Source organism: Salmo salar, chromosome ssa12, assembly GCF_905237065.1.
Source record: "Salmo salar chromosome ssa12, Ssal_v3.1, whole genome shotgun sequence".
Taxonomy (NCBI): domain Eukaryota; kingdom Metazoa; phylum Chordata; class Actinopteri; order Salmoniformes; family Salmonidae; genus Salmo; species Salmo salar.
The window spans coordinates 34,867,185-34,879,374 of record NC_059453.1 but is presented as its reverse complement, the minus strand read 5'-3'; the positions used below and the strand labels follow the sequence as shown (position 1 = coordinate 34,879,374).

The 12,190-nt window shown below is 40.4% G+C and overlaps 1 protein-coding gene across 22 annotated transcripts in view; it reads right to left on the bottom strand.

Moving 5' to 3' along the window:
* LOC106564840 (kinesin-like protein KIF16B) overlaps positions 1–12,190 on the bottom strand; it is a 34,330-nt gene that overhangs the window by 20,872 nt on the left and 1,268 nt on the right. For all 22 annotated transcript variants that reach the window (XM_014131288.2, XM_014131289.2, XM_014131290.2 and 19 more), the window contains exons 2-16: positions 11,734–11,803; positions 11,138–11,251; positions 9,713–9,829; positions 7,558–7,655; positions 6,897–7,006; positions 5,048–5,190; positions 4,549–4,717; positions 4,148–4,279; positions 2,553–2,728; positions 2,080–2,145; positions 1,827–1,886; positions 1,525–1,644; positions 1,332–1,383; positions 1,045–1,182; positions 302–384 (exon numbers count right to left, since the gene is read on the bottom strand). In XM_014131288.2, coding sequence (XP_013986763.2) covers positions 302–384; positions 1,045–1,182; positions 1,332–1,383; positions 1,525–1,644; positions 1,827–1,886; positions 2,080–2,145; positions 2,553–2,728; positions 4,148–4,279; positions 4,549–4,717; positions 5,048–5,190; positions 6,897–7,006; positions 7,558–7,655; positions 9,713–9,829; positions 11,138–11,251; positions 11,734–11,803 — 1,648 coding nt within the window. The remainder of the gene's footprint in view (positions 1–301; positions 385–1,044; positions 1,183–1,331; positions 1,384–1,524; positions 1,645–1,826; positions 1,887–2,079; positions 2,146–2,552; positions 2,729–4,147; positions 4,280–4,548; positions 4,718–5,047; positions 5,191–6,896; positions 7,007–7,557; positions 7,656–9,712; positions 9,830–11,137; positions 11,252–11,733; positions 11,804–12,190) is intronic.

The window sequence follows — 12,190 nt, the reverse complement described above, 5'->3', positions numbered from 1 at the left end:
ATTGGTCAAGTCGCCTGCATCCCAAAAGGCTTACAGTAAACGTGCCCTTCCACTAGATGGTTATTTCAAATCAAAGTTTATTGGTCGCGTACACAGATTTGCAGATGTTATCGCAGGTGCAGCAAAATGCTTGGCTACATGAGTAATAAGCTATACGAGTCATGACTTCCTTGATTTAAACCCTTGGGGAGCATAGATCATCCACATATATTAATAATAATAATAATAACAACAACTGAATAGTACTGCAACTAATAAGCTTCTTTAAAAGGCCTTTGAGTTAAAGAGCCTTCGGTGTTACCTTCCTCTTTTCCCTTAGTTTCGCTGCCTCTTTAGGGTGGTTGAAACGGAACATGTTGGTTCTCCCCAGTAGGATAACAGCACCTATCAAACACAATAGAACAATAAACATTGAATAAAGGTAATAAGGAAAAATAATACATACATACATACATACATACATACATACATACATACATACATACATACATACATACACTACTTCTAAAAATGACTAAAGATTAGTAAATGTGGGATTGGGCATTCACAGAACAATCATTGTGTTGGCTGCCGGGAACACACTTGTCGTACACGTCGATCCAGAGCATCCCAAATATGCTCAATGGGTGACATGTCTGGTGAGTATGCGGGCCATGGAAGAACTGGGTCATTTTCAGCTTCCAGGAATTGTGTACAGATCCTTGCGACATGGGGCTGTGCATTATCATGCTGAAACATGAGGTGATGGTGGCGGATGAATGGCACGACAATGGGCCTCAGGACCTCGTCACGGTATCTCTGTACATTAAAATTGCCATCAATAAAATGCAATTGTGTTTGTTGTCCATACCATAACCCCACCATGGGGCACTCTGTTCACAACGTTGACATCAGCAAACCGCTCGCCCACACGAGACCATACACGTGGTCTGGGGTTATGAGGCCGGTTAGACGTACTGCGAAAAACTCTAAAATAACATTGGAGTAGCATCTACAGATGGAAAATCCAGACAATCCAAATAATGTGCGACCAAAAGCGCATACCTTGGTTTAGTGGGGAGGCTTCTGTCACTTGCACTCCATTCACAGAGCACTGGGCCCCATTGAGTGGAACCAGGGTGACGGTGCCAGTCTGGTTCGCAAACATGCAGTGTTCACTCTCCAGGTCCAGCCCATGGAGAACTACAGAGAAGAGAGAGAATGAGAGGGAAAGACAGTGTATGTGTGTGTGTGTGTGTGTGTGAGCGCGTATTACCATTATGAATTGTTTCTTTGTCCTGATTTGTAGCAAAGTATGACAGCGGATAGAGAATGTAACAGAGGCCACTCACCAATGTCCTGAACAGTCGACGCATCGTCTCGACCAACATATGTCCTGCCCTCCTGGGACAAAAATGAAAGCGATACAGCATGTCAAGTCCATGTAACATCTATTTACGTTTAATAGGAGGACATATTAACTTGTGAATCAATCTGAGAGAAAAAAACTCATTTGTAAAAATAATCAAATCAACTGTGACTGACCTTTAGATGGTAGAGGATGATGCCAGTACTTAGGAGGTCGTCGTCGATACCAATTAGATGAGGCAACTCAGAATCAAGGACGACACCGATTCCCTCTTTCCTCAGGGCAAGGGTTTCTTCCTGTAAAGACGAGATCAATGGAAGACAGATATTGTCAGTCATTAGGAATTAATTGAGGTTTCTGACTTATAAGTCAATTAAATTTCACAGCCGACTATAATTTAAAAAAAAAGGTATATAACCAGAGTGCTTCTGTGAGCTAAATTGAATTAGACATTTTATACAAATATATACCCACTCACCTTGAGAATGTTCTGAGTTTCATTCCACTTGTTAGTCCACTCCTTGGTTAACTCCAACACCTATGACAGAAATAGCACAAAAAGATGTATTGAATGTTAAAGATGAGATCACATCACTAACTTGCTGAAAATGGTTGACCTGTTCGTTTATGGATTTGAAGAATAGAACACCGCACTTGCAAAGTGTCGATAGCTTATTTTGGGTAATCGTGTTTATTTTTACTCTAAAAAGGAACAATCCACATGGCCTTACTCTGGCTTCATTCTGGTGTAGTTTCTCCTCCATGCTCAGAGCAGTGGGTGAATCCAGAAGTGCAATCTGAGGATGAAAACCAACCAACAATCAATACATTATTGAATCACACCTCAATACTCCCTAAGTCAGTGCGATCTAGTTAGATTAGATGGGACATTTAAAACACAACAAGGTCATAGGCCAGTAGCTGGAAAGGTGGACATGTTACATTTCAATAAAACATAATGTACTAGTTATGCATTATAAAAATGTGCCCATAAATTAACAAAATAAATGTTTGCTATACCCATTTGTATACAATAACAGTTTTTTACATAATTTGTAAGGCAGTGTATTGTAGAGCTGTTTTGTCTATGAAATAAATATACTTGAAGGGCCAGAGAAAATGTTGTAGTGGACAGGATAGTTGAGTTCCAATGCCCTAAACAAATCAACACACACAATTCAGATCAGTGTGACAAATCCCCTACCTGGTTTCCCTGGACCAAAAGGGCCTTCAGCCGGGCGATTTCAGCCCTGAGCTCTCGGATGAGCTTGACGTTGCAGTCCTCGTTGATCGTGGGCTTGTTGATGATGTTCTTGGCACGGTTGGCGTAGCGCAGAGTGCTCAGCGTCTCGCCGTAGTTGACGTCAGCAGGTGAAATGGCTGCAGCAAACGAGAGCAAAACATCTTTGAAACCTTGGTCGTACTACAAAACACTTTTATATTTGCCGTGTTCCAATACTGTATCTTTGACTGCAAACATACCACAGATATTTAGCTTGTGGCCACTCACCACACTTAAGCGTATTATACATAAAGGTCAGCCTTATCAAGTGTTTAGAAAGCCATGTTCTTAAATTCTAGCACCAAGTACACTGGACTAGGAACCCAGAAATGTCTGCAAAGCACATTCATGCTTCCTGCTGTGGTAAAATTGTAAAAAAATAAAATAATTGGGGTCCCTATTGTTTTATGGCAAAGACTGCAGATCTCTAGGTAACCTCCCCATCCCGCCCCCCCAGATCCCTTTTCCCCTGAGCTGAAGAGCCTAATTACATTCTGCGCATGATAGGACTGCCAGAGTTAAATCAGTTACCTCAAATTAACTTTGTGTAATTTTTGTGTGTTGAAAATACACTGAAAACGTCCAAAATACATAATCTATACAGCTAAAATGTACAACGCCATGTAAAAACTTGTTGAATGTAGCTAGGTTTCCATCCAATTGGCAACAGATTTTAATGAGAATATTCTAAAATCCTCAAACAAAACATGCACATTTTTACACCAGGGGTATGTTTCCACCAAACAAACTTGTTGCAGATAAAAGACAGTGCGTGCTGACGTAGTGCACACAATATTCACTTTTTCGCTTAAGTTTTCATGCACCGAATAAAAATCTAAAAGGTCAATATGTTTCCATCGCATTTTCAACTCACGGATAGTTTTGTCACAAAAACTGTGGCGTTAAATATCAAATGTGCACATTTTTGAGCAGATGGTGTTAAACTATAGGATAGTCTTCCTGCGTTCAGTTTAAATCAAAGCACATATTTTGCCTAGTGGAACATGCTGTTGAGTTTTGGCCACATGAGAAAAAAATATATATTTTGCACAATCATGCTAAAATCTCATAAGAATTTTTTTTTTCTTGTCTTAAAGTAAAGTTATACTATCCTATTAGATGATATCTTGCAGACATTGATCAAGCTTTGATCCAACTTTATTAAACGAGCACCATTTGTTTAATAAATAGCCTGTTCTCTATGAGTAAAGCAGAGACTGTGCTTAAAGTAGAGAATCCCGCACATGCGCAGAAGCTTCGGGACCTTTAGCTGTCGGGAAGAAGGGTCCAGAAAAGTCGGATCCGCAGCGACGCCGTTGTTTTATCCCAGTAAGAAGCATGGCTGGCTCAGGATCTGATCTATAGATATATTTTCATGAGAATCCAGGGTTCCCCTTATATACTGAAGTGGACAGGTAAAAACCAGGGTTCCGAGTCCGGTGGATTTGGGGCTTTTCAAGGGGAGGATTGGAAACATTTGATTAAATGCAAGACATTTCGCATTATTAAGGACTCACTAGCGATCATGATGGTCTTGGAGTTGCCTCCCAGGCTGTCTTTGAGGAGCCACGTTAGCACAGAGTCTCTGTAAGGCACAAACACCTGCTTCTTCTTCAAGTTGGTGTTCACTCCGTCCTGGCTCAGGTCCGCTGGACCAAGACAGGGAAAAAGATTTCAGATCAATCAATAAGAAAATGAATAACTCTGCATATTCAGTAGAAGTAAGACATAGGAACACTACTGTGGTTCAAATATTGTAAGGAGAAAACATTATTGTGGCCTGCGTATTCAAGCTAAAAGACATTGCCAGATAAGGGTTTTTATTCCATACAAAAAAAATATTATAATGCGACTTTAATGAATATGTGCTCATTTCTGCGGTCTCATTGATATTAGAGTTGGTATAACAGTTACCCACCTAGAGCGGAGATGACGTTGCCCAGGGTGACCAGTGACTTGTTGATGTTGCCGCCCTCCTTGAGCCGGACTCCCGTGGCACCGGTGGCGTCCGCTCTCTCGCTGCCCGCCAAGTCCACCAGGTGGATTTGACTGATCGTCTCGCAGGGCATCTCCGTGTCAAACTTAGCCTGGAGAGGAAGGAGAAAACGGGTAAAAAAAACCTGAAGTCTGATGAAGACCTTTGAGTCGAAACGTTGCACTTAAACTGTGGGTGCATTCTACAGTGTATGCATCTATTTGTCCTAGAATGGTTAAGTGCCTCACACAGATGCTATTAGTGGCAACCCCTTTAATGGCATTGATTGGCTAGAAGTCCACTCACTTGGTAACTGAATCAGTCCCAAACTAACAAACAAGGACAACTACACTGCGGCCCTTGTGCACTGGAGTTGAGCATTCCTGGAGTAGCGGTAGCTAGCCTAGCGGTAGCTGTAGCATTAGCTCGCCTAGAGGCCCACCTGGGTGAAGTTAATGGTGAAGATGGCGTGCGAGCGGCTGCTGGTGTCGTTCATGCCCGTGGCGGCCGTGGTGCGGTTGATATTGCCCGCCTCCATCAGCACCTCCACGTCGTGATAGTTCTGCACCAAGTGCTTGGACAGGTCTGGGGTCAGATTGGATTAACACATGAGTTCATAATACGGAGAGACAGACATCCACTGTTTTAATTAGAGGTCGACCGATTAATCGGCATGTCCGATTAATTAGGGCCGATTTCAAGTTTTCATAACAATCGGTAATCGGCATTTTTGGACACCGATTACATTGCATTCCATGAGGAAACTGTGAGGCAGGCTGACTACCTGTTACACGAGTACAGCAAGGAGCCAAGGTAAGTTGCTAGCTAGCATTAAACTTATAAAAAAACAATCAATCTTCACATAATCACTAGTTAACTACACATGGTTGATAATATTACTAGGTTAACTAGCTTGTCCTGCATTGCATAAAATCAATGCGGTGCCTGTTAATTTATCATCGAATCACAGCCTACTTCGCCAAACGGGTGATGATTAACAAAAGCGCATTCATGAAAAAAGCACAATCGTTGCACAAATGTACCTAACCATAAACATCAATGCCTTTCTTAAAATCAATACAGAGAAGTATATTTTCTTAAACCTGCATATTTAGTTAAAAGAAATTCATGTTAGCAGGCAATATTAACTAGGGAAATTGTGTCACTTCTCTTGCGTTCATTGTACCAGAGTCAGGGTATATGCATCAGCTTGGGCCGTCTGGCTCATTGCGAACTAATTTGCCTGAATTTTACATAATTATGACATAACATTGAAGGTTGTGCAATGTAACAGCAATATTTCAACTTAGTGTTGCCACCCGTTCGATAAAATATGGAATGGTTCCGTATTTCACTGAAAGAATAAACGTTTTGTTTTCGAAATGATAGTTTCCGAATTTGACCACATTAATGACCAAAGGCTCTCTTGTGTTTATTATAATTAAGTCTATGATTTGATAGAGCATTCTGACTGAGCGGTGGTAGGCAGCAGCAGGCTCGTAAGCTTTCATTCAAACTTTACTGCGTTTGCCAGCAGCTCTTAGCAATACTTTCAAGCACAGCGCTGTTTATGACTTCAAGCCTATCAACTCCTGAGATTAGGCTGGCAATACTAAAGTGCCTAACAGAACATCCAATAGTCAAAGGTATATGAAATACAAATGGTATAGAGAGAAATAGTCAACGTGTCATAATTCCTATAATAACTACAACCTAAAACTTCTTAACTGTGAATATTGAAGAATTGGGAATATTGAACCACCAGCTTTCATATGTTCTGAGCAAGGAACTTAAACGTTAGCTTTTTTTACATGGCACATATTGCACTTTTACTTTCTTCTTTCTTTACTTTCTTCACTGTGTTTTTGCATTATTTAAACCAAATTGAGCATGTTTCATTATTTAAGTTAAAAAAAATTTAAAGTGTTAATTCAGTATTGTTGTAATTGTTATTATTACAAAATAATAAACAAATTTAAAAAATAAAATTGGCCAGTTAATCAGTATCGGCTTTTTTTGGTCCTCCAATAAATCTGTATCAGCGTTGAAAAATCATAATCGGTCGACCTTTAGTTTTAATGAATTTGGGAGCCATCATTCTGGTTGAGACAGGTCTGGGGTCAGACTGGATTAACACAGGGAGTTCATATACAGAGATAGCCACTGTTATAATGTTATAATGAGCTTGGGAGCCATCAGTTGGCCTTACAGACAGGTGTGGGATCAGTCTTAGAATGAATAGAGAAAATACACGTATTGATTATGATCCAAAAAGAATAATGCTGTCTTACCTTCCACGTAGGGTCCATCTTTTGGGTGCTCCCTCACCCTCAGGTTGTAGGTTTGGGTAGACTTCCTCCTGAGCAGGTCCCTGACACGTTCATTGTAGATCTCCAGGTAGCTGATGACATTGAGAGGATAAAAAAGGTCCTTCAGAGGTCAAGTTTAGCCTGATGACATCTACCAATTATTATTATGGACTCTTTTTGTCATCTCTTGGATGAGGTACGAATTGCTGAAACGTCTATTGATCATGTGCAATCACTTTTTATTATATTTAAAAAGTGTTCATTGAGCCACCATTGAAAAGGAAAGATTCACCCATTTTGAATGTTAAATCGTTTTTGTGCATCTCTGAGCGATGTTCTATCGATTCCCGCGGTCATTTAATGTTTTCATGTGTATTGGACCGATTGCCGTTCAAACAGGTAGAAACACAGCCAGTGTATGATGAGTTTCGCATCATATGATGCAAAACGCATCACACCAGCTGTGACAACGTGTTATAATCTTGAAAACTTAATTGCTGACATGCTCAACATTTTGGGACAGTATCAACAGTAGACTAATGCGACAAATCCCAAAATATTGTTTGAGTGGATTATTCCTTTAAGCTTCTTAATGAATTCTTCCAAAAATTCCAGGGAATGACAATGAACACAGTTTTCTTACCTGACCTCGGTGCGGAAGGAGGCCTCATCCCAACGAGTCATCCCAGCAATCCGGCTGAACAGACCCTCACATATCCGTGGAATGAGACCAGCATCTCCCTGATGAAAAATAAATCCATAGAGCAAACACTTAATCAAACGCAGATGTTAAGTTCACGATAAGTCTGACAACGATTGACCCCTGTTCAGTGGCCGACTGGACTGAGGAAACCTGTTGATATGTTACAGAACAGTTCTTAAAAATAATCCAGTACAGGAAGACTCTAAACATGTCACGTTTGGCTTTAGTCTTTCTCCAAAACAAGAGTCCACAGAGAAAATTGACACTATGAACCTTGTACTTTCCCCTAATCACTTTTCCCTAGACTTGTGAAAGCAAAACTGGACTGTCGGAGCCCTCGTTCATTACTGTGATATTTGCTTAGGGTCTCCACGATTGATTGAAGTCCCAATAGTCTGATAACAAAAAACAGCCTTGTTGAGTAAACAATTGTTGTTGAAAGTTCCAGAAATGTCATGAACAAAGTAGACCCGATTCCTTATCTCCATGTCATGCATGATCGTTGTACATTGTGCAGTACCAGTCAAAAGTTTGGACACACCTACTCATTCAAGGGATTTTCTTTATTTTTCCTATTTTCCAGTCTTGAAGGAGTTCCTACATATGCTGAGCACTTGTTGACTGCTTTTCCTTCACTTTGCGGTCCAACTCATCCCAAACCATCTCAATTGGGTTGAAGTCGGGTGATTGTGGAGGCCAGGTCATCTGATTCACCACTCTCCTTCTTGGTCAAATAGCCCTTACACAGCCTGGAGGTGTGCTTTGGGTCATTATCCTGTTGAAAAACAAATGATAGTGGGACTAAGTGCAAACCAGATAGGATGGCGCATCGCTGCAGAATGTTGTGGTAGCCATGCTGGTTAAGTGTGTCTTGAATTCTAAATAAATCACTGACAGTGTCACCAGCAAAGCACCACCACACCACCTCCTCCTCCTCCATGCTTCACGGTGGGAAATACACATGCGGAGATCATCAGTTCACCTACTCTGCGTCTCACAAAGACACTGCGGTTGGAACCAAAAATCTCAAATTTGGACATATCAGACCAAAGGACAGATTTCCACCAGTCTAATGTCCATTGCTCGTGTTTCTTGGCCAAAGCAAGTCTCTTCTTATTGGTGTCCTTTAGTAGTGGTTTCTTCCCAGCAATTCGACCATGAAGGCCTGATTCACGCAGTGTCCTCTGAACAGTTGATGTTGAGATGTGTCTGTTACTTGAACTCTGAAGCATTTATTTGCCCTGCAATCTGAGGTGCAGTTAACTCTAATGAACATATCCTCTGCAGCAGATCTGGGTATTCCTTTCCTGTGGCGGTCCACATGAGAGACAGTTTCATCATAGTTCTTGATGGATTTTGCAACTGCATTTGAAGAAACCTTCAAAGTTCTTTAAATGTTTCATATGGACTGACCTTTGTGTCGTAAAGTAATGATGGACTGTCGTTTCTCTTTGCTCATTTGAGCTGTTCTTGCCATAATATGGACTTGGTGTTTTACCAAATAGGGCTCCTCTGTATACCCCCCCTACCTTGTCACAACACAACTGATTGGCTGAAACTCATTAAGGAAAATAATTCCACAAATTAACTTTTAAGAAGGTACACATGTTAATTGAAATGTATTCCAGGTGACTACCTTATGAAGCTGGTTGAAAGAATGCCAAGAGTGTGCAAAGCTGTCATCAAGGCAAAGGGTGGCTACTTTGAAGAATCTCAAATATATTTTGATTTGTTTAACACTTTTTTTTGGTTACTACATGATTCCATAGGTGTTATTTCATAGTTGATGTCGTCAGTATTATTCTACAATGTAGAAAATAGTAAAAATAAAGAAAACCCCTGGAATGAGTAGTGGTCCAAACTTTTGACTTGTACTGTATATTTAAACATTCCACAACGTTGTGCCCTGCTGAACACAGCCCAGTCTTTGATTTGGGAATCAAGGGCCTGTATTCATAAAGCGTCTCAGAGTAGGAGTGCTTTTTAGATAATTATGAATAAGATTATATAGACAAGGGGGACCTGATCCTAGATCAGCACTCCTACTCCGATATGTTTTATGAACACAGGACGAGAAAGGGAATGTTCATCTCACTGGATTTCCCATCATGGTGTAGGACTTCCCCGAGCCGGTCTGGCCGTAGGCGAAGATGCAGGCGTTATAGCCTTGGAACGCAGCCTTGAGGACATCTGATCCCAGGTCTTTGAACACCTACAAAGGAAGAGGGCAAACATGGGCTTGTTCAAAAAGGGGAAATGTTCAGAGCTTTGGCAAATTGGAATGTAGCGGATATGATTCACAATGACAGGGACTCATTTGTTCCAAACAGTACATTTATATCTGAATGGTCCGTAAGGTTGCGACCTCCTGAACAGGCCCCAGATCTAACTGTCTAAAACAGATCTCACTGTAAACAGTCAGTGAAAGAAACTAGCCAATGCAGCACAAACTCAAAAATATGGAATTTATGCATGCATAATTTTAACACATTTATAACAGTTAACTCATAGGCTGTGTTGCTGTTGATACTGCACTAACATGATGCCAGGGGTGAGAGTAAGCCGGTAAGGTCCAGGGGGTACACTGTACCGGTTGAACATGAGCCTATCACAATAATTAAAACAAAGATTCCAAGAAAACTGTAGGCCACTACAATATGATTTATCATTACTGCATGTCGCCCACATGAGAAATTAGCAAATGGACTTGAAAACGTGTGGAATACGCTCCAAAATGCGATGCGGTTGGGCAATAACACATTTTGCAAAGACAGAAGAGTGGCTGTGACCGAGATGCACGTGGACAGTGGACGCATCAATTCAGGCTACAAGTGTAAGCCTGATCAAAAACAATTACTGAATGTCATTCATTACATGTCATTCATGGTGTTTTGTTACAGATGTCCCTTTCCATTATTCTAATGGCGGGTACACAGTTCACAGTATGCATTCAGGAATCATTTTAGAGTGGCGGAACGTGTGCAGGTAACCAGGCTTTCATCCGATTGTTTGATAATCAGATGAAAACATAATGACTGGTTATGTTAATGCCACATTAAAAATAAATACATTCAAATGAAACAACAGGTCTTTCCCATTAGGCCCACAGAGATCTTAACAGGGATTATATAAGTAAATCTGTTTAGGCCTCCACATGTGAGAAGGTACTGTACCAGAAATGAAATCTACTTTGACCCCTGTATGATGAAATATTATGATAAAAAAATAAAAGAAAGTTGCACAACAGTAATTCATATCTTATGTCTGAGGCTTGTGAGTCAACATGTAGACTAGACTAACAGAACATTAGTAAACGGTTTTGACTCAATAAAACTTCCATCCGTAACAAAAATGTCCTACAAGTTTTAAAAAATGAAATGACCCCTGAACAGAGGCAAATGTAAGCTGCTTTGACTATAACCTGATTTGGACAACAACAAAAACGTGAAAAAAACAACAACAAAAAACAACAGAAAGTGTTAGTACAGATCACGTTTTCAGACCAAAATATGACATTTACCTTTTCTTGAGAGACAAAGGTGTTGCTTTTACTGTCGGCGGAGTCATAGGAGAAGTCATAGGTGAAGGTCTTTTTTCTCTCCCTCATCGAATCGCCGGTAATGCCATCTGGTATCTAATGAAATACAACAAAATAGGCTGAAATATACTCTAAACACAAAGCGGAGTGCAATTGTATTTATTTAACCTTTATTTAACTAGGCAAGTCAATTAAGAACAAATTCTTATTTACAATGACGGCCTACCCCGTCCGAACCCTAATCTGGACGACGCTCGGCCAATTGTGCGCCGCCCTTTGGGACTCCCAATCACAGCCGGTTGTGATACAGTCTGGAATCGAACCAGGGTCTGTAGTGACGCCACTAGCACTGAGACCGCTGCGACACTCAGGAGCCCCGGACACGAGGCATGTTCACTGATCATATGTTAAGACCAAATAATTAAATAATGTATTAAATTAACTGATGAAATAGAACTAGTATTAAAAATAATATTCAATAACACTTTATGCTAAACATCTGCCAAACAGAAAGAAAAACAGGCCTAGCTAATTAATTGATTATTATTGTAGAAAGGCTGTTTAAAACTTAAAATTACCCTCAAGTTTGTAATGGTGGTCTTGTCCCCTTTTATTTCAATTATGTTTTTGGCAGTCAAATCCTTCTCCCTGTAAAATTAAAAACATAAAACAGGTTAACACTTCCAAATAATTAAGCTTTCCCTTTCTGAGCCAAACCATGATGCAACAGAGACAGTGAACCAATAAAGGAGCATCAGTAAGAAAATTATTACTTTCAGGTTGTACCAAATTGCAGTACTTTGTGATTCACAAATTCGACCAACAAGAAAAGGTACCCGTTACATTAGCAACAATAGACAACATAGTAAACAAATTTACTGTGACTAATTGATCTAGAATGTTGGGCATTGTTATCTTTGTAGAAGACTACATTCTCTCTAAGATGGGGCCGTCTGGGGTCTGGAAGAATGCCCCAACTGAATCCTCTCAGTTCTTATTTGCTTAATTGATCACTAGAAGTCTGGAGGAAATGTT